The sequence below is a fragment of the Cryptomeria japonica genome, chromosome 4, assembly GCF_030272615.1.
Source record: "Cryptomeria japonica chromosome 4, Sugi_1.0, whole genome shotgun sequence".
NCBI classification, from domain to species: domain Eukaryota; kingdom Viridiplantae; phylum Streptophyta; class Pinopsida; order Cupressales; family Cupressaceae; genus Cryptomeria; species Cryptomeria japonica.
This window is the reverse complement of record NC_081408.1, coordinates 242,642,631-242,665,829: the sequence shown is the minus strand read 5'-3', so window position 1 is coordinate 242,665,829 and position 23,199 is coordinate 242,642,631. Positions and strand designations below refer to the sequence as shown.

At 36.4% G+C, this 23,199-nt stretch overlaps 1 protein-coding gene across 1 annotated transcript in view; it reads left to right on the top strand.

Moving 5' to 3' along the window:
- The window catches only part of LOC131065516 (protein SEMI-ROLLED LEAF 2), a 198,064-nt gene extending 176,305 nt beyond the window's left edge, over positions 1-21,759 (top strand). Inside the window, exons 16-20 of the mRNA XM_058000022.2 lie at positions 18,397-18,588; positions 18,741-18,875; positions 19,107-19,244; positions 20,813-21,040; positions 21,277-21,759. Coding sequence (XP_057856005.2) covers positions 18,397-18,588; positions 18,741-18,875; positions 19,107-19,244; positions 20,813-21,040; positions 21,277-21,432 — 849 coding nt within the window. The 3' untranslated portion in view covers positions 21,433-21,759. The remainder of the gene's footprint in view (positions 1-18,396; positions 18,589-18,740; positions 18,876-19,106; positions 19,245-20,812; positions 21,041-21,276) is intronic.
- The last annotated feature ends 1,440 nt before the right edge of the window (positions 21,760-23,199 follow it).

The following is a 23,199-nucleotide window of genomic DNA, read 5'->3' as shown; positions in this document are numbered from 1 at the left end:
TAGAGAAAACAATTACGAAGTTGCTGGAAATGGGACACATCAGGAATAGCTTGAGTCCCTTTGCTTCTTCAATTGTTTTGGTGAAGAAGGATGGGACTATGCGGATGTGCATTTATTATCATGCACTTGACAAAAAGACCATAAAAAATAGACAACCTATTCCTAGGATCAATGAACTTCTTGATGAGTGTAGTTCCACATTTTTTGGTTCTCTTGTAGTGTATTTGGTGTTGGCTTTCTGGGTTGGTGTCAGTGAGATTATAGGGGTATTTTGATGCTATTAGTGTGTTCAAACAAAGTAATGGAGATGAACGAGACTTTCTGGAGTGATTTCAGACAACTTCTTCGAGACCATTTTTAGCAAGGCCATTTTTAGCACTTACTATTTATAGTGAATCTTAGTGTATCTTAGTTTGGGTCAATTTGGTGTTTGGACACACTTGCTATTTTTAGTAAGTGTCTATTTTTAGCAGTTGGACCAGCCTTTGTTTCTCCAGCAATGTAATATTTCATATTTGGACATTGGGTGAAGTTTTATTATGTTCAATGAAATATATTTTGATGTTAATCACCCAAGTCTCATATATTGTCACTTTATGACTTAAGTGACTTGTACCCCTTGGCCCACTTGCACACCATCGTTTTAAAAGGGGGGCCTTTTATGTCTTAATCGGATGCCATGAATTACTAAATTTATCTTTTTCAAAGGCTAAATCTTAGCCTCCAAAAGTGGATGCCTAGGAAGCGAGGCATATGAAATTAAAAATAAATTAAAAAGTCTCATGAATGGGCATGTGGTTTCTTGGAGGGAAAAGTAATTTCAAATTTGGTTGCCCTAATTTCCTTCCCTCTCCTATATAATCACCTTTTCGGCTTGCCTTTGGACATCTTTCTTTTGACAACATAATAGGACGTTGCTGGATTGTTTCCAGGGTTTATTTTCTGCTCGTTGAGGATGAAATCCCTCATCTTTGATTACTGGTTTTGGTGGTGAGCGGTCCACCCTAGCCAGAAGGAGTGATTCTACTTCAGGGTCACATTGGTATTCACAGAGTTCTTGATTTCTATCATTTTGGTGAAGTTGGAATGAAGATTTGAGTTTTTTGAAGTGGGTTCGCAGATTTTCGTGTGGTATATTTTTGAAGTGCTTTTTGTGATTGGTAGAGTTTTGGTGATTTTCTTGAGTGCTAGTATGCTTTTTCAGAGTTATTGTTCTTCATATTTCAACTCATAACTATTGAGGGGTTGAAAGTTCAGTTTGGGTTTAAATCTGTATTATTTGGAGGTTTGAAATTCTACTATTTGTGGCATTTAGTGTGGGTGAAGAGGTCATGTGAGTTTGGAGGTATTTGGTGCTGATTAGATAGAGTTTGGAGGTTTTATGAAGCTAGCTGTCCAAGGAAAAGTGCAGCAAATTGCTACAGCAGAGAGTCTTGCAGGTGCTCTGAGTTGTTGACAATTATAGCAGAATTATTTCTTGCTGCTGTTCATTTCTGAGTGGTTTTATAGGCCTGATTGCAAGTTGAGAAGGTGATATTGGCATCATAGCAGACAACTGGAACTATATTTTAGTCACATGAAGACTTTGCTTAGTTCTTGTTGGTAATTGTTCCATATCTGCCTCTATATCAGATCTAAGATTTATTGATTTGGCTTTCAATAAGAGGTATTTTAATGATGAAATGTTTCATAGATGCAATGCTTAATGCCAAGGAACTTATTAATGTAAGCTAAAGCAAATTCCAGAGAATCCATTTCTAGGTCTGCACTTGTATTGAATCTGATTTCAGTTTATTGAATGAGATTGAAAAAAACTGGTGAACTAGTTGATTAAATGCACTTTGCTTCTATCTTATTAGCAACACACTATTTTCTATGTATGTTCTTCATTTTGAATGAAATTTGAAGGCAAGCAATTAGCAAACCATTTCACATTGTTTACAAATTTGCAAGCACATATTTCAAAAAATCAGGGGTGGTCATTACAATGAGCTACATGGTGATGGTATATTGTAGTTTTCAAAGATTGATCTCCATTTGGGATATGAATAGATCAGAGTTAGGGAGCATGCATTTTATTATGGGTACTATGAGTCTCTGGTCATGCCTTTTGGCTTGACCAATGCTCTACTACCATCCAGTCTTGCATAAACCACATTTTCATTAAATAGTTGCAAAAGTTTCTTTTGGCATTCTTTGATGGTATTCTCATTTATAACAAGACTTCACCTTAGGCACCTTGATGAGGTGTTGGGCATCATGGAGATACAGTCCTTGTTTGCCAAAGCTTCCAAATGTCAGTTTGGATTGACAAAGATACTTGGGGCATTTGAGCAGTGTAGATGGTGTCAAGGTTCATTAGGAGAAGATATATGCTATTTTGGATTGGCCCATTGTCGAGGACATTGATAGAATTGAGGGGATTCTTTGCTCTGTGCAATTACTACAGTAGGTTTGTGAAGGGGTTTTCTTACCTTGGTACACCTCTTACAAATTTCACTAAGAAAGGAGCCTTCAAGAGGATGGAGGAAGCTTAGTGCACATTTGATAGACTCAAGGAGATAACAAGCACTTGCCTTATTTTGGAATTATCCGTTTTCTTTCAACCTTTTGTTTTGGAGTGTGATGTTCTAGGTGAGGGAATCAGAGTATTTCTTATGAGAAATAGGCACCCCATTGCCTATTAGAGCATGAAGCTCCATGATGTAGAGAGGTTGTATTACATCTACGATAAGAAGATGCTTGCCATCATGCATGTGTTGGCAAAATTTAGGTAGTATTTAGTGGGTGGAAAATTTGTTGTTAGAACACATCATAAGAGTTCAAAATAATTCTTGGAGTAGAAAGATTTGAACGAGTAGCAAGAAAAGTAGGTTTATAAAACTCAGCCTTATGTCTTTGACATAAAATATGTGAAGGGAAAGAGGAATACTGATGCAAATTCTTCTCTAGGAAACCAACTATCTAGTCCTTAATAGAGATTTCAGCTGATTATAAGGCTCATCTTTTAGTTGTGTATTCCAAAAATAATTTGCATGTGAGTTGATGGATGGCAAGATTCGCTATGACAGGTCTAGGTTGGTAGATGATGTTGTCTACTACAAAGACATGATCTACTTGGTGCTTGAGTTGAAATTGAAGGAGAAAATTTTGGGTGCCATTCATAACATTCCTTTGCGAGACATCCAAGTTATTTCAAAACCTATCGCTAATCAAAGAGAGATTGTCATGGAAGGGTCTCAAGGATGATGAATTGCGGCATGTTATTGAATGCATGATTTCAAAAGAACAAGTCAAAGCATACTTTCCCAGCAGGTCTATTCTAGAGTAGAAGTGGGAAAGTATATCCATGGACTATATTACATGTCTTCTTAGTGTGCAAGGTAGAGATTGCATCTACATGGTAGTTGACAAGTTGACCAAATATGCACATTTCTTTGCCATATCATCCATGCATAAGGCACCTCAAGTTGCAGAGTTGTTTTTCAAAGAAGTGTTTCAACTCCATTGGTTACCAAAGGACATTGTCACCGATTGGGATAGTAGGTTTCTTAGCATCTTTTGGTAGGAGCTATTTGGGATGGTTGGCACCATAGATGGAACACTCGCAGAGTACTCTATGAGTTTTAAAAACTCGCCGAGCTTTTGAGCTTTGTGAGTTTTTACCACTTCAACTCGCAGCAAAAACTCGCCAAGTTTTTGAGCTCTACGAGTTTTGACCACTTTAACTCACAACAAAATATCGTCGAGTAATTGCCGAATTTTTTCCAAAAACTCGGCGAGTTTCTATAAAAAACTTGGGTAGACTAAAAAAAGAGGCTCAAACATGTCAAAAAATTATCAATTTTTGTTTTTTCAGGTCAGTTTCATTCTCTTCATCAGAATATATACATGAAATATAACATTTAAGTATAAGAAAGCAATACTTTAAGTTTTGTTTCATGTATTTATTGGTAGGATGTTTGAGTGTGGTTTAAGATCTCTGGGAGTTATAATGCAAATTCTAGGTTTTAGATCTTTTAATTTTTAGACAGTCAAATTTTAGTAATCATTATGCTCCTATCAACATTCTCTCGCTCTCTCTATCTCACCCACTTTATCTGCCTCAAATTTTATACCTATCTATCTCCCTATCACTCTTCCTCTATCCTCCTCTCTACCACACTCCAACTCACTCTCTCCTCTCTCCCCCAAGATCTAGACCTATCTCTCTACCCCTCTTTTTCTCACCCTTAGACCCCGGCGAGGGGTGCTACTCTCAACCTAATTTCAATTTGCATATGCTTGGTGGCAAAGTTGGGGTGGAAATACCCCAATTCTCAAAAAATTTGCCCTCAAAATCTTATGTCAACCTTGTAGTTCATCGAGTTGTCAGCTCAATTAGAGCTTGTTTGAAGCCACTGACACGAAGAAGAGGAGCAAGTTAGCTCAAAAACGCCTCAATGACCTTGTCTTTGTGCAATATAATCTTCGATTGTGCATAAGGAAGGTAGAGGAAGTAGCAAGTGGTCCACTTGACTTGGATGATATAGATCCTTACAGTGATTAGACATCACAGGAGCAACCTCCATTGTTTTCCGAGGATGACATTACTGATTTGAAGAGGTGGGCTATGGAGTAGGAGGGGGGTGGATTTGGTTTCACGCTAGATGACATTGAGGAGGAAGAGGATGAGGATGAGGATGAGGAGTCATTGCCAATGCCCACAAGCAGGTGGAGGCATAGCTTCATCCAGAATGGAGGATGAACCAACCATACCTAGCGAGGAGGCACAGTCACGCACACTGTAGACTTCTAGGACTAGACCCTCTAGTTCTACCTCTCCCCTAGTTTTTGGTAGAGCTAGGAATAGGAAGTTGTAATTGTAATTTGTAATGATGTATTTACTCTTGGTTTTACAAAAACTATTTACTATTTTGCTTCTAGGCTTCCAGCCATCAGTATTCCTCATGAGGATGCGTTTTGTAGACACTTTGCATTTAAATATATCTAGAATCAGCTTGTTTCTTTTGTGTTATCATTTATTGACTCATTGGATGCACCTTCTCATTAAATTTTGAAAAGAAAATGCATTTTTTTATTAAATTTAAGCGTGTTTTTAAGTTGATGAGTTTTTTGCCAAGTTTTTCCCGAGTTTTTTTCCCTGGGGCTTGGCGAGTCGAGCCGAGTCGTGAGTAGTCCAACTATGGATGGCACAATGTTGACCCTAAGCACTAGTTAGCACCTCCAAATAGATGGTTGGATGAAGATTGTTATGTGACTTTTTTTCCAAGAGAAGATAAAGTTATGAAATAACCTTTTTAGAATTAAAAAGGGAGATTAAACAAAAGGATATCATAATCCTTTGGTTTATAGAAATATTAATAAAGTTCGTTTATGGAAATATCTCTTAAAAGAGAAATAATAATATTTTTTAAAGGATAATTAAAGGTGACCTTTTTGAAAGGGTGTGATGGTTTGGAAACCACCCTTCAAAAGGTTATATAAGTCATTTATTTGAGACTTGAAAGGGGGCATGGAGATCACTTAAGGAAGAAGAAGGTGGCTTGGTGGGCTATAGATACTTGGAGAATGGGCCACATAGTTTGTGTCCAACTTGGGGTACGGTGTGCACTTGGGCCATCCTAGCCAGGGCTTGGGTAGTGGCACTTGTGTTGAGTACTGTTTCAATTGAACCAACACTTGCGTAGAGCAACATAGTGTGCTTTGTTCCTCCTAGATGTGCACTAGAATCTTCTTAGAGTGAGAATGACTATTCTAGGTGCTCAAGATTAAGATAAGTATTGGAAAACTTTGATGATAAAAGATATTGAAAATATAATATATGAATTTGGTGATAATATGATTGGGTTATGCAGTTGAGTTATTCAATTTATCATGCTAGATATTTCCTATAGATGAATTATAAATTATCACATGCATGGTATGCATTATTATTTATTTCTATTTTGGATCACATTATATGTTTCAAATTATGTTAACTCTATAATTAATCTATTGGCTCAGCTGCAAATACATAGTTAAGTCTAGGAGAGAAGTCCCATTAGAGGGTATTTACACAATTATGTTGTGTGGTAGTTGATGGCTCGGTTTAGGTGGGTGAGCATTGCTACAATACCACCTATCATATGTCGATTGGGATGACTACGTTTTGAGTGTTGTATGGATACAATGCTACATCTTTTGTAGATTTGGCATTTGGGGACAATAGAGCTCCTAAAGCAAGGATTGAATTTAGGAGAGTCAAGACATCCTTAAGTCATTTAAGGATAATCTTCACAATGCCTAAAATTAGCAAAATATTTATGCAGATAGGAACAAAGTTGAGAGAAGTTTTGAGGTGGGTGACTTATTCTTCTTGTGCCTATAGCTTTACAAACAATTTTTCTTGAAGAAGAGTGGTGTTGAGAAGGCACAACGTCGCTTTTGTGGCCTTTGTAGGATTGCATAGAGGGTTGGTGAAGTAGTTTACTAGTTAGAGCTGCTTGAATATAGTAAAATTCACAATGTGTATCACGTTTCTTAACTCAAAAGGTCACTTGAGCACCATATCACTTCGTTGTTAGAGCTTCCACTATTGAGTAGGGTAGATTGGTTTTGGCTCCTAATGTTATTTAGGATGTTAGAGAGAAAGCTGAAGAGTAGAGTAATTAAGGACTATCTTATCAAATGAAAGCACTTGCCCTTAGAGGATGCTACTTGGGAAGTGTTGACGTGTATTTTGTACACAATCAAACACAGAATAAAATACCCAAGGGTACCTTATCCTCTCTTGAGTAAAGCCTCTGATTGCTGAAGATGTCGCGAAAAAGGATCAATCAGGATGACTCCAAGGTTCTTCGATGTAGGGTCTCTACGTGTGGATAAGATCTCTGTGGTATGATGTGATTTGCTGGAATCACAAGGGGACTTACATTTGGTGATTGAATGTCTGATCTGCTTTGAATATTTGCTGGAACACAAGATTTTACTAGCTTTGACTTGAAAAAAGGAAAAAAGATGAGGGCGAGGAAAGGATCTAATTCTAACACTAAGAATGTAAGAACAATGAATGATCTTTGATGAAATTCTAACTAAGTCTTGTTTTGACATCACAGGAACATCTCCACAAGGTTAGTGCGATCTTCGAAGGGAAGCTTTATGATGTTCAAATCATCACTGCAGGCATAGACACCATCAGGTTGATGCATATCAATGAAGAAGCGACAATTGAAGTTAAGCTTAAGCTGAATGATTCCAGTTGACTACACAAGGCAAGTCTGCAATCAACAAACTGCTAGTAGTATGGATATACGAATTCCACCATCAATCAAGCACATTTCTTCCACTCATCTAATAACATGAAATTAAACATGAGAAGTATAAAGACCATGCAAATTGTCGAATCGACCCATAAATTTCACCATTTCTTCAATGAAGTTACAAGTCTTTTACAACAACATCTTGGCAACAATCTTTGCCTTCTCTCTCTACTCTACTCTAATTGCTATTCTCTCTCTATCTTCTAACTGCTTCCAACTATTCCTAACTCTATTGCAAAATGAAATGCCAGGGCTTATATAGTGCCCTCAATACAATTCGATGGCTTAGATCAATTCGAGATCAATGGCCAAGATTCAACAATGAAAACCCTAATTAGGGTTTGTTACAACCATTACATAACATTTAATGCTTGACCAATGATAAAATTGTATTGCTTGGACACATGTCCTCTCTAAAAAATTCAACCAATGGATAGCTGGGGTAGGTACATCGGAGTTTGTGCCACCTTCCATGAGTTAGGTACATTGAATCTGGAAATGCTGAGGTGGACCACACTGATTGGAGAAGTGATGACTAGGATGCCACCTCGTCTGACACTTGTAACTTGGTAGATATTCAACTTGATGTTGTTGAGAAGCTAGCTTTAATTAATTCATCTGGTACCATCTGCTTCTTCAACGAACCCTTGTTCTAACTTCTTGTGTCCTTGATGTGCAGGATGATTGATGTACCTCGCCTTGGAATACTGGATTGGAGAAGTCGCCCTTGATGACGTTAGTCCAAAGAAGGCCGTCCTTGTCGATGCTAGGTTGGAGGAGGTCGCCCTTGTCGATGCTAGGCTGGATCGAAGAAGGTCGTCCTTGTCCTTGCTTGATCGTCCTTGATGAGAACCTGCCGACTTGTAGATCCTCCGGGCTTTGGAGTCGCCATCTTGATACCTACACAACATTTCAAAATTAGTAATATATCTTGAAATCTAAAAATTAAACTTTAAAAGGAAGATTCAAGATTTTAATTTAGGAAACCTCATGATAAATCTTGAGTTATCATTTCCTAATTAACCATGTAATACTTAGATTTCTCCAAAAATGTCTAAAAAATCAAACCTTGAATAAGGGTGTCAAGATGATTTCGCCATACCTCCTCTTGAGTTTTAAACTCTAAGAAATGATGTAAAAATAGATGAATTTTGCTAGGCAAAGTGTAGATCAAAGCTCTCCCTTGGATAAAATGCACCTCCTTTAGCTTGGAAAAGAACTCCACCTTCCTCTTCAAAAATCTGGAAATTCGCCTTCAAATGTCTTCAAAAATCTGGAAATTATCCTCCAAACTAGCAAGAAATACGCCTCCCCAATAGCCTTCAAGATGAGTTTCGCCTTCCTTAGTCCACATTTGGTAGAAATTCGCTCCACACAAGCTAGATTTCGCACCTCCTTCCTTGCTTCTCCAAATCGCACTTGAAACAATGAGTGAATGATTTGAATAATGAAAAACACACCCCAAATATATAGAGCGCTCACCATTTCACCTCCCCATAGGCCGACTTGATGAAAATAGGCCAAAAAAAATAAATAAAACTAAAAAGGAAGAGGCCGACTTAATTAAGCAATAAAAAATGATACCTCAAGCGCTCTTCTTTTAAATTTTAAATTAATAATAATTAATTTCGAAATGCCTCAATTAATTAAAAAAAACGATTTTCCAAGGCTCAAAATTAATTATTAAATGCTATGCAATTTTCATTAAATGCCAATTTAATTAGAATTTTTAAAAATATTTTGAAGTTTTTTGGCGAACTTGGCTTCTAGTGCGATTTGCTAAAATAAGGCAAAAAATAATGAATTTTGATAACTTCGCTTTGGTCCCTTGGAGAGGGACAGGAGCGCTCCTGCATTTTTGTCCTCCATCCTTCATTTTTTTATGTTTGAAACTTCATCCTTGACGTTCAAAATGGCGTTTTATCTGGAACTTTAAGTTCAATTCATGTGATCTTTGGAAGGGGCGTACCTTAGAACATTTTCGCCCTGGTCCCTTGGAGAGGGACAGGAGCGATTTTCTACTTTTGTCCTTGATCTTTATCTTCTAAATCGCCAATTCAAGTTTGGGGGTAAGCAATGATCTTCATTGTTCGTTCTATGCATGTTCAACTCGCTTTCTCAAGACAAAATGGGCTTTCCAAAGATTTTCGCCCTGGTCCTCCAGTGAAGGACAAGAACGATTTTTGTATTTGAGCCTAGGATTGTTGATTTTTGGGGTCAATTCCTTGTTCATCGTCCTTTGAAAGGCATTTCCCATCTTGTATAATCTTGCCTTGACGTGGTTTTGGAAGGGAATGATTGTTTTTATGAAAATCGCCTTGGTCCTTGAGTGAAGGACAAGAGCGCCTTTTAGTTCTTGGTACAAACCCTTGATCATATCAACCTCGAATTACTTTCTAGATGTAGAACATCACTCCCCACTTCATCTTGAGTCCTGGCAACAAGAAATAGCATTTCAAAATGTTAGGCACTTAGGTATTTTGAAGATTTTGCTCTGGTCCCTTGGAGAGGGACAGGAGCGATTTTGCAACTATGAGCTTACTTGTATTTTGCTAGCCTTCGAAATTATCTTCATTGTACCAATCACGCCCCTTTTCATTCATTTCAAACATAAAACTTGCTTTGCCTTTGCTCGAAGTTTGTCTTGTGAGAAAATCGCTCTGGTCCCTTGGAGAGGGACAGGAGCGCCTAGTGCAATTTGGGTTGATTCTCTCCTTTGTGGCCTATTCAAGTTATATTCAACGGGCAGAACACACTTCCCTTGGCCTCGTCAAATTGCGAAATCACTTAAATCTTGCAAGGATAATGCAAATTTGGAATTCAAGCTCCGGTCCTTCAGTGAGGGACGGGAGCACTTTTTCATTTTTAAGCCAATTCGTCCTTTGCTAGTCTTCCAAATTATCTTCAATGGATGAATCTTGCCCTCTTTCATTCATTTCAATCACGCAACTTGCCTTGCCTTTGCAAGAAATTTGTATTTTTAGAAAAGAGGGACGGTCCTTCAGTGAGGGACGGGAGCACTTTTGGAAAAGTGGGATGGTCCTTTAGTGAGGGACGGGAGCACTTTTAACATCTTGGCGTACCCTTTTGTTCTTTAAATCTCTCAATTGCGTCCAAGGCATAAAACATCCTTCGTCCTTCCATCCAAGTCAAGTTTTGCCATAAAATATCAAACAAATAGGAGAAACTTGAAAAAGTGGCACGGTCCTTCAGTGAGGGACGGGAGCACTTTTTGTCATTTGGGTTGATTTACTCCTTTGTAGACTGCTTAAATTATATTCAATGGACAAAACATGCCCTCCTTGATCTCTTCCAATCATAAAATTGTCCTAATCCTGCAAGAACAGTGCAAATTTGAAAATCAAGCTCCGGTTGTTCAGTGAGGGACAGGAGCGAATTTTGCCCTCTAGGCCAAATCTTTTCACTTTTCATCTCGAAATTCCTTTGCTAGGGAAGATTTCACCTTACTTCATGCTATGAATAAAAGTTAATGTCCAAAAAAGGTCTAAAATTGTGCATATAAAGAAAAGCGCTCTGGTCCTTCAGTGAGGGACAGGAGCGAATTTGACCTTCTAGGCAAAAAACTTCATCATTTCATTGTCAAGTCTGGATGCTCTATCATGCTCATTTCGTCCTTCACCATGCCTTTGATGTTCCAATTTGACCAAACAAGGTCAGGAATGACTCAAATAAGCCTTTTCGCCCTGGACCCTTGGTGAGGGACAGGAGCTCTTCGCCTTGGAGCCTTGGAGAGGGATAGGAGCGAAATTCACTTTGGATCCTCAATGAAGGACAGGAGTGAAATTTGACTTTTTGAACTCTCTATCAGGATAATTTTTATGGAATATAACATTTAAGTATAAGAACTTATACTTTAAGTTATATTCCATATATACTTTCAGGATGTTTGAGAGTGGTTTCAGACCTCCAGGAGTTATATTGCAAAATCTAGTTTTTTGAGGTTTTTCAGTTTCCAGACTTAGTCAAATTCAGGATAAGGACATTCCAGACTTAGCCAAATTTCAGGATCAGGACTTCACTCCAGCAGGACCTGCTATCCTATTGATCTCCCCGACAGCACTCAAAATGCAAAGGCCAGCTAACAAAACCCTAAAAGACCTAGAAAACAAACCCTAGAAAGCAAAAAAGCAAGGGTCCCCATTTGCAATGGGGCGATGTGTGAAAACGTCACAACAGGAAGGTGGACAAACGTTGCAGCATTCGGATTTCGATTGCTTGAGGACAAGCAATTTTAGGAAGGGAGATTTGTAATGTCCCCTTTTGAGGAGTTGCCAGAAATGATTGTTTAGCCTATTTAATCCCCATAGGCTAATTTTGCGATATTAGGGAATAAATTAGATTAATTAATTAAAGCTGTCCAATTCAGTTAATTTTATAGATAACTTCAATTAATTTAATGACGTGACTCAAGTGAAAATTGAAAGGAAATATTAAAAGTCCTTGAATATTGTGATTTGATGAATTTTTTTAAGGAGGAAGTTGAAAAGGCCTTTGAAAATGTTATAAGGAAAATATAAAAAGGAGATTTAGGAGCTCATTTGGTATGCTTGCTATTTTTCTCTATTGTGGAGTTTTGGAGCTTCTTGTGGAGCAAAACACTTGAAGAAAAACCGTAAGGGAAATCAGTTTTGGTGGTGGAACTACACATCTTTCACACTTGGATACAACATTTGAACAATTTGTGAAGTCTGGCAAGTAAGAGAACTTTTTGAATTAGGAAAGGAAAAGATAGTTGGTGTGGATGTGAGATATCATCTAAGTGAAATATCAATAGTCTTCATGTCTAGTCGCTAAGCTTCCAATTTGTTGGATGTGGTGGTTGGGAAATTGATTTTGGGGCAATTGAGGGTTCTCGTTGGCTGTCATTGTTGAATAGGTAGGTGTGAGACCAAGGGAGCTGTCTGATGACTTTGTGGAAGCTCTATAGTGGCGTTTGGAGGGTCTATTGCTAGCCACCAAATACTAGCAGGTCAGTGTGAGAAATGCAAGGGTTAATGATTCTAGAGCTGAGTATGGGAAATTCGAGGGTTGATGATTCTGGAGTTGGGTGTTTGAAGCATGAATGAGGTGTGAGAATTGTGGTGGACTGATGCGAAGACTTCGACAACGAATGTTGACCTTTGTGTGAGTATTGGAGGCTATAATATCTTAGGTGTAGACCAAATGCAAGGTGTTGTTCACTCAATGTTAATTTGGTGATGTGATTGCTATTACGAGCTTCTCTAGGGAATGCACATTGCTAATAATGAGGTTAGGAATTTATATGTATTAATGTCTATTATCTATTATACATCAGCAGTGTATTGAATGAGATTATTGTTGTGCATGTATCTCCTGTTTGGTAAATAAATATTAGATTTGTTTTCAAATGTGAATGTGATGACATTGCACTATAAAGCCATAAAACATACACCATTTAAATCTGCAAATCAGAAAAATTATATAGGGTGGTGAACATAATTTTTTGACAAAATGCCCTTCCATTAGATTGTGGGGAAAAGTGCAAATTTTTGGTGGGAAAAAGTTTGGGTCTTTACATGTGGGTGTCTAAGATAGGTCTTTGATGATGATGTAGTCAGCATATTTACTTGTGTGTCAATGACACCAACATTCAAAGGGTCTATTTGTCCTCTATCCTCCTTGCTATGGTGCTGCTACTTTTGCCTCTAGATCTTCTTGATTAACCTATGCGAGGTTTTCCTTGCTAAAGACAAGATTGTCAACTTTAGTGATTCAATTTGATAGTGGATTGAATTTCTTTAGAGTGACAGGGGATAAGTTTGGGGTCAATATTTGTTTGTGATGGAGGAGACCAAGGTTGTAATGAACATAAACAAGATCATCTAACTTGTGTACCAACAACTTGTTGCTCTTCTTGGAGTGTATGTGCTGAAATACATTTCAATTGTGCTACCATCCTAAAGAGTTGCACCATTGGCTCAAGGTATGAAGTGCAATCATCGAAAGATTCGACACCTAAGCATGAAACCTTTCCCACCATGCATTTGAAATGAGAAGGAAAAACTCAATCCCATTTTCCAATTTTAAGTTAAAACGTTAATGCAAAAAAATAGATTTAAATTTTTAAATTTGAATTATGCCTTTAATAGACATTGTCTAGTTACAATGTTGTTTGAGTTGGCTTGCATATGTGTTGTGCAAAGAAAGAGGTTCCTTTATGCAAGTCCCTAGATGCCAATCTCAAAGATTATTTATACTTCAAGGCGAGGATTAGGTACGATTAGTTTTATGATTGTGTAGAGTCCACCCAAAACCTCATCAACTTTAACATTTGGGTGGAATTGGAATGCCAGATTTAAGAAATAGGTAGTTGCATGTAAGGGCTTGTGAAGCTAAAGGTTGCATTATTGATCGAAGATGCCCAATATGGGAGAATAGATATCCACAACCCCAACATAAATGGATGTAATGCCCCCCTTGGCCTATCTATGCCCTCATATATAATCCATTGTAAACTTCTCCCCATCAGCAACTCAAAGGAGAACAATTAAAGTCTATCGATTGCAACTATTGTTAAATATTCACATAAATAAGTGTTACAAAAAATAAACAAAAGAATAGAAATATAAATAAAAATTAAAAATATAATGAAAATATAAATTTACCTCTTTGATATCTTTTGTCGAGAGGCATAGATATGTTACTTGAAAAATCAATAAACCACGCCAACAATTGTACTGGTCTCCTTGTTAACAAACATGTGCCTCAAAGCAAGCTTTGATTAGAGCAAAGATTGTAATTTGATAAGTTTGTTGCAAAACAGGTTATTTTGTGATGAGCCAACTCCTTTTTGTTCATGTATATCTTTATAAGGTTGGTGACTCAAGCATGTTCTATATGTATTTGCAAATGTTTTTACCATGCTCCACACATGCTTTGTTCCATGGGACTTTGCCAAGATCCTCCAATATGAGGTCAAGGCAATGAACATCACAAGAAGTCCAGAATAAGGATGTGTGCTTATCCATGAGAAGTCTACTTGCAACAACATAATTTGATACAATTTTTGTTAACTATTTTCTCCACTTTTTTTTCATGCAGCTTGGCCAAGACTCTCACCAAAACCTTAAAAGGAATTTTGCATTTTTGGTGTTTCTTGAAACATCAATAAATTTTAGAAAATTGTGCCACTTGAGAAAGAAACAGTAAAATTTGAAATGCTAATGTTAGTAAGGTAGAAATTAAAATTATTAATCATTAATTCAATATATTTAGGAAGTACAATCACTTGAGGAGGAAACAAGGAAATTCAATAATTTTCTATTTTTTCTATCCATTCAACCATTGTTTATGATGGTCCAACACCTCCTCCATATGTCACATTGTTTATTAATTGTAGCATTCACATCGACCACCTTTTGAGTAAAATAGGGGCCTTCTGTCTTCTTGTCATTAGGGGCTTTGAATTCTACCCCACAAATAGTAATAGCATCTACTGTATTTTGCCAATAAGAAGACCTAACACAAAGAAAGTAAGTACTATAAAATTTAGTGTTTAATTTGTAAAGCTCTTAAATTCAAGAGAAATAAATCAAACAATATACTTTAAAGAAAACAAAATAATTAATTACCTAGCTACTTGAATTGGAATGGTCTAATAAAATCATTAGTCTCCAATTGCACTTTTTGGTACATCATGTTTTTTCTTATTCCAACCCATGCTGTCATGTAATGGTTGAGAACTTCAAGTAGTGTGTGGTACAATATATTAATCTAATTTAGATCCAGTAGTTCTAAGACTAATGCTAATGCTACCATTACCACTACCACTACTCAAAGATGTAAGAAATAGAGGAACCAAATCTATATGAATGATTGCCATCTCTTCTCTTTGTCTCTTTTTTAGTTCATTCAGTTTCTCAAAGGTCTCTAATTGGCTTTTTATCTCACACAACTTAAAGTGGCGCTTTTGTGCATGCTTTAGCATTTCAGCATTGTATTTGCGAGGTGACATTTCAATCAGTCGATGCCTCCCTCAAACATTTTTGTCTTACAATGTGTAAAATTATCTCCCCTTTCTTTGATCGAGGGATGGTATGTTTCCAACAAGATTTTTCTCTAATTGGGGCCAACATTGGAACAATTTATAAGTGTAAAAGAACATTACAATAAAAAGTAATTAGAAAATAAATGAACATTTACAGTTTCCAATTAAATTAAGATTAAAAAATCAGCAAAAATAAAAAATGAGTTAGTGTGAGCTATCAAATAGAACAAAATAACATAAAGAATAAGGGTTTGTTCATAAAAGGAAATAAAAAATAGTTAAGGTTTGTTCTTTGTTCTATACGTCTAAAATGAAAGAAAATGGTATTCAATACCATAGTTGGACTACTCGCGACTCGGCTCGACTCGCCAAGCCCTTGAGAAAAAAACTCGGGAAAAACTCGGCAACATAAAAACACGCTTAATTTTAATAAAAAATGCATTTTTTTTGCAAAATTTAATGAGAAGATGTATCCAATGAGTCAATAAATGATAACACAAAAGAAACAAGCTGATTCTAGATATATTTAAATGCAAAGTGTCTACAAAATCGCATCCTCATGAGGAATGCTGATGGCTGGAAGCCAAATAGTAAATAGTTTTTGTAAAACCAAAAGTAAATACATCATTGCAAATTACAATTACAACTTCCTCTTCCCAGCTCTAGCTAAAACTTGAGGAGAGGTAAAACTAGAGGGTCTAGTCCTAGAAGTCTGTAGTGGGCGTGATTGTGCCTCCTCACTCGGTATGGTTGGGTCATCCTCCATCCTGGATGAAGCTATGTTTTCACTTGCTTGTGGCATTGGCAATGACTCCTCATCCTCATCCTCTTCCTCCTCAATGTCATCCAGCATGAAACCAAATCCACCCTCCTCCTCCTCCATAGCTTGCCTCTCCAAATCAGTGTTGTCATCCTCAAAAAACAATGGAGGCTGCTCCTGTGATGTCCAATCACTGTAAGGATCTATATCATCCAAGTCAAGTGGATGACCTGCTACTTCCTCTACCTTCCTTAACGCGCAATCGAAGATTATATTGAACAAAGACAAGGTCATTGAGGTGTTTTTGAGCTAGCTTGCTCCTCTTCTTCGTGTCGATGGCTTCAAACAAGCTCTAATTGTGCCCACAACCGGATGAACTACAAGGTTGACATAAGATTCTGAGGGCAAATTTTTTGAGATTTGGGGTATTTCCACCCAAACTTTGCCACCAAGCATCTGCAAATTAAAATTAGGTTGAAAGTAGCACCCCTCGCCGTTGTCTGAGGGTAAGAAAAAGAGGGGTAGAGAGATAGGTCTAGATCTTGGTGGAGATCTACAAACGCGCAATATTTGAAATTTCATCATTCATACTCATAGTTTCAAACTTTCAACTCTAAAATGTATAATACCAAGATTTCTTCAATGCTAATTATGTTGTTATATGGAGCCTAATCAGACTCGGAGGTTAAATTTTCCCTACTTCCATCAGTGCAGCTTCCCCCTATATTTTTCGACGGGGGTTTGGGGGCAGCGCCCCCAAGTTGGGGTCAAGGGGCAGTGGGTGTTATAAAGTATGAGAAAGGAAAAAGACATATTTAAATGCCACTTATACTTAAATGTTGTATTTCATGTGTATATTCTGATGAAGAGAATGAAACTGACTTGAAAAAACAAAAATTGATAATTTTTTGACATGTTTGAGCCTCTTTTTTTAGTCTAGCCAAGCTTTTTAAAGAAACTCGCCTAGTTTTTGCAAAAAACTTGGCGATTACTTGGCGAGTTTTTTGCAAAAAGTCGGCGAGTTTTTGCTGCGAGTTGAAGTCATAAAAACTTGCAGAGCTCAAAAACTCGGTGAGTTTTTGAAACTCGCCGAGTACTTTGCGAGTGTTCCATCTATGTTCAATACTAAAGGGATGTTACAAACCTACCCAAATGGTATTCATTCAATGTTTGTTGCTGGTTTTTTTATGGCATTTGATTTTGGCTCCAATACTCTTTTTTCTCTGATTGTTGTGCTTGCAAATGAAATGTGTGCTTTTACAGTGTTACAGTTTATTTTAAGTATGTTGAAGTCTTTTTTGTTTTTGTTTTTTTAAATTTTTTTTAGGTTTTCTATTTTTTTTTAATTCCCTATAATGGTTGAGTCTATTTGTTGGGACTTGGCAAGTCTGATCAGACTTGTTGAGTTCCTTGGTCATGAGTCCTTGTGCCTCAATTAGGCGTGCTCACTTTGGGAGTCATCGAGTCTTGTAACATTGAACTCAGTATAACCATCCACACAATTATTTATTCCTAGTTTGTATCAAACATATTTTTTGATTATTCTTTGCTTGATTCCTTTGAGTTTGTGTTCAATAGTCATTAAAATTTTAATGAGTTTCAAGGTTTGATGTGAACCCCATAAGTGGAAAACTGACCTTGAGAAGCAATGCATATGGAGGCTAGTTATCAAGGTAATCAGGTGCATTATGTTTTTTTGTAAGGACCAGGTAAAGATGAAAGAGCAGCAATATATATCTGACTTTAGACAGTTTAGATGGCATAATGAGTGAAGTTGGTGATAATGTAGCAAATTGTGGTGAAAAGATCATTACAACCCAGAACTTAATTCAGTCGTCAATCTGGTTATTCTGTGATGTTTGTAAATTGATTTAAATTGTTGTATATAGCATAGCTAGGACACTAAAAGTGAGTTTTAACACGGGATATTGAATTGATATATACAAGAAGTTGAAAATTCTCTGATTAAAAGTCGCACATGTTTGTATATAAAAGTTTAAAACATCTTTAGCGCTTCCTTTAAGAATACGGTAGTTATAATTTCTTCATTTTTGCTCAAGCACCTGGGTGGGTTTAGCATATATTTTTAAATACTGAGTTTTTCTTTGCATTTTGGTGGATAGTATCATAGTACTATGTATTTTAATACCTTTCCAGGGTGATCCATCTTTATGTAAGGGCTTTTTATGGCACTTCACATTTTAAGTGCATTACTTTCTGCTTTTCTTAAATAGGTGTGATATTGTTGAAACAGTTTTGATAAAATCAGGAGATTCTCCTAATGATGCAATTTTTTTTCATTCTAGGTTGATCCATACTTGGAGCTTCTAGAAGATCTCCGGCTGATTGTAAAATCTAATATAGATACCAAGGAGTATGGATCAGTATCCGATGATTGTGCAGCTTTAGCCTCACTTTCAGCCCTGATGCTCTTAGAAACTGAATCCAATCAGGCTCTTATTGATAACCTGATTCACAGTTTGTCTACAATGTTTGATGTAAGTTAAATGTATGCAACTTTATGAAGAATGGAAGTTATCAGTATTGAATGCACATCAGTATGGTGAAACTTTTGTTAACTTTAAATTGCCACTGCATCCATTATTAACCTTGTTGTTTTGGTTTTGGTTTTTATATTTTGGTCGTTCAGCAGGAGAAGTCAAGTATAGCTAAAGAACTATCAGAAACATTTTCGCCAGACGATGAATTTGCCTTTGGTCCACAGCTACTTCTGGAGTCTGGTCATAAAGCAGTGTTTTCTAAGGAATCACTTTCATTTGATGAGGTATGCATGCACAGATAAAGTGCATGTTTAGGTTTGAATGAAACTTATTTCCTAGCATGTAATAAATACAAACACTATGGATATTTGGGTAAGAGAGAAGTTAACTGCTTCTAAAATTCTGGGAGAGAAAAAATTTGTTCTGAATTTTGAGTTGTTAATTGTCTGACAAATTTTTATCATTTAACCTGTATGAGGAATTGGGATCTAAAAACATAATATTGGCATGACTAGGTTTTACCAGCAAGTTCAGGAATGGATGATGACCTCGTAAGTGAGACATCTGGCACTGATCTACCTCGTCTTCTGTCAAAGGCTTCAGCTCCTTCTGCTCCACCAAATATTATAAGTGTTGGTCAGTTGCTGGAATCGGTATGTTAATTTTGAATTTTTTGCACTTAAAGACTTTCATCTTTCATCTGAGAAATGCTGTGAGTGATGATTATTGTTAACGTATTTTCAAAATATTCTAAATGAAGGTATTTTCTTTAGAAAGCATGAGGTATTAGTTAGGAATTGTTAATCCATATAATTTGTGGTTCGAGAAATAAGAATAAAGGAAAGTTGTCTATAGCTGGATTTAATTAGATTAGACTAGAAGGGATATACACTTAGGTCTGAAGGGGTGCCAAAGTAACATTGAGATTTCTGTTGTTTTTCTTAACTAAATTAGTTTAGATTCTAAGGAGAGACAGAACGCAAGTTTTTTAGAGCAAATAGGGAATTTACACTAGATTGATTAATAAAATGAAGCACCAGTTTAAAAAACAGTATCAATGCGGAAGAATGTAAGAATAAAAATATGTTCTTGTTGTAAAAACTTGTTTCACTTCTGTATGCCATTCCTTCTACATAAATTTTGCACATATTGAGTGGTCAGTTATTTTTCTAATGTCGTGAGTGGTCCTCTATTCCCCAACTCTGTTTGAGCCGATACCCTTCATTTTCCTCCTAAGGCTGTGTTCTGCCTTCCCCTTATTTTTCTTCTCTAGTTACTGAGGTTCTTTCCTGTGATTTTCAGGCACTCCCGTCCCTTGCCTTCTTTCTGAAATAACTGTTGTGATTTTTAATCCTCATCCTCTGAAGAAAAATACACTTTCAATCTTGTGAATTTATTGGGTCTCAATGTGGAATATTATTGTTTTGAAATTGTGAGAGAGTTCCCTTGTAACTATAATGCACAGTTGTGAGAATATTTCATTCTCTGGAGTAATGTAAAGATGCATTTTTTGATAAAATAAATGTATGATAAGTAAATTAAGATCTAGTTATATAATCGTTTCTTGTCTTTAAAGAGGTTTCCTGGTTTGTTCCTTTTACCTTTTTGTGTAACAAGTTTTTTCTCGAAACATAATGTTGTTAAATTGACAGTAAGGTAATTGCATTTGTGAGAAGTTTCGCCTAGCATACATAATGCCAGAGTGTATAAAGTGCTTAAGACTTTAATTGAATAACTATAGAAGAATTTCAATCTGCTAATTTGTTGTTGCCATGTTCAATCTAATCATCGAGTCTTAGCCTTCCTTAGACGTGGGTCAGTACAGATTTTACCTTCTAAATTGGTCAGATATTTAAGTTTATAGTTTCATAGTTGTAACCAGAATGTGAGAGTGCCACGATAATCATGATCTTATTTAAAAAAATTCTTCTGTCCATATGATAGAATGTGTTAGCTATAAATAATATTTAATCATGGAAATCCCCGGCATAGCATATCTGGACTTGTCAAGCTGCTCAGCTTGTTCGCTGCATACTGAGATAGTCACATTGCATATAATTCATTGTTGTTTTACATGTGTATGTACACATTTTTTTCCTTTACCAGTAGATTAATCATTAACGAACTCCCCATTATTCTTTTTTCTTTGTGTGAATATTGTGGATTTCTTCAAAATTTAGAGAACAATTTGCAGTTTTGAAAAAAATAGTTCTGTTGTCAGGCACTTGAAACAGCAGGACAGGTTGCTAGTGCAGCTGTGTCGACATCACCCCTTCCTTTCAGTACAATGGCTAGCCAATGTGAGGCTTTTGGTTCTAGCACACGAAGAAAACTCTCTGTCTGGATGAACCAAGAGGCAAATCCGGATACTTTATTTTTGACATTTCCTGTTAATGAAGAACTACGAAGCACAGGCATACCTCAGAACTTTGAAAAGAATGAGGGAAAGGTGAGTCTGTTATATTTTTTCTTTCAGAGAAAGTTCCATTTGTTAAATTTTTTGCTTCTTCACCTCCATGGCCATACATTCAGAGGAGAAACACATGCAATTTGTGATTCTAACTCAGAACACTTAATGAGTTTAAAAAGGAGAAATTCTGTAACTCTGCGACCTGTACAAAAGAGACTCTGCAAAGGAATGCAAATTGTCTTTTCCTTATCTTGTATATTTATCATTTTATACAGGTTCTGACAACAGATACACAAGGCAATCAAGGAGTGGGAAAAGTTTTGAGCTCACGGATCTTTGATCGTGAACCATTGCCACATGAACCATGGCAAGCAATGCGGCTTCCGGCAGCAAGTCCATTTGATAATTTTTTGAAGGCAGCAGGTTGTTAGGCTTTCTGATAATTATACATCAATATGCACCATTTTCCAGTTCGTTGTGTTCCTTCACCATCTATATTCTCTTGTTTTACATGGAGTTCATTGCCGTGTATATAATATGCCATTACTTAAGCTGGTTTTCATTCATCCATGATTTAGAACACGTTGGATTGTTTCTCAATCCAGTGCTAGTTTGAAAGTTATTTCAAGTTGCATGACGAATTTAGATTTTATGCTACATCATATTTCTGAATCTGTTATCATTTAAAGAGTTGTCATAAATATTAATCTTGATAATTTCATCCTTTTAAGAAGTGGAATGCTTTCCTATTTACGCAAGTTTTCTTTTTTATCTGGTTATTTATTTTTCATTTACTTTTATTTCATGAAAAAATGCATCTTATGTTACTGTAAATAACAAATGATTTATGTTGGCTGAGCATCAGGATTACAAGAAAAATCTCTTTCTACATAGGCAAGGAAATAGAAGTGCTTAGTTTGAGCTTCAATGGGCAAAGAATATACATCCTTCTGAAACCATTCAAGCTTTTAGATTTTACACAATCAAACCCAAACCTAATCTAGATAGTCACAACTCTGCCAACTCAATCATATTCTTTATATTCTAGCAGCTGTGCTTGACAATAAGGAATTCCCTTAGAAGAGGCCCTTGCCAATAGAGAATGGCACTGAAAAAGAAAGTTGGGAATTTAAACTTTTGAGTGAGTTGGCTAATATTTTTTCTTTGAATCATAATTGCAGTTTCTGTTGTTCAAAATATGTGTACTGAGGCAGCCGTAAAGTTTGAAAGCGATTTATACAGTTTACAAAGCTCTCTGTCTCGTTTCACAAACCCAACACAACTCTAGATAGCAGGATTGACATTAAGAACCTAAATGAGGTGTGAGAATCAAAGTAATAAAATTGTGAGGAATTGCCAGGTTTGTTAGACTAGCAAAATTTGGCAAGTCTTGCCCTTGAAAGTCAGCTGACTGAGTCATCTGCAGAAATTAGAAAATGTACTTAGGCCAAGTGGGGGACTGAGCAAAATCTAACCTACGCAAAACCTAAACCCATTTTGCAAAAACAAAAAAATAGTGAAAATAAAGGCAGACAGAGGAAGAGGGTAGACACCGGGACATCATATTTGTCAATTATATTTTTGGTTTACTTTTGCTAATACAACGGCAAATGCTTGTTCTATTAAACAAGTTTAAATCGGTGAATCATGTGATATATCTGAACCTTTGCAACAAATTGGACCAATGAAAATCTAATGCATAAAAAATTAGATTTATCATTATTATTTTTACTTATTTGAACTTAATATTGTTAAAAATTGAGCACATTAAAAGTGAAATTAAATATCAACACACAACAGATAAAATAGAGTGCGCAAAATAAAATTACACAGATTACGTGCTTCGCCAATTTGGCTACATCCACGAGAAAGGCAGGACATATCTTTATTGTGAACAGTAGCAAAAGATAAAACGTTCTTCACGAAGAAGCGTACAATAATCAAGCCCTATAATATGTCTTGTGGGGTCAGCATGATGCAAAGAAACCAAACATAGAATGTCTAGGGGCAAACAATAAGCCTGTTGTACTTCACATTACAGAACAATCTTCCACGTGGAAATCCAAACTAGGTTGCACCTTCAAGATGCACTTGCCTTTCAAAGAAACCAAACATAGAATGTGAAGGGGCAAACAATAAGACTGTTGTATTTCACATTACACAACAATCTTCCACGTGGAAATCCAAACTATGTTGCA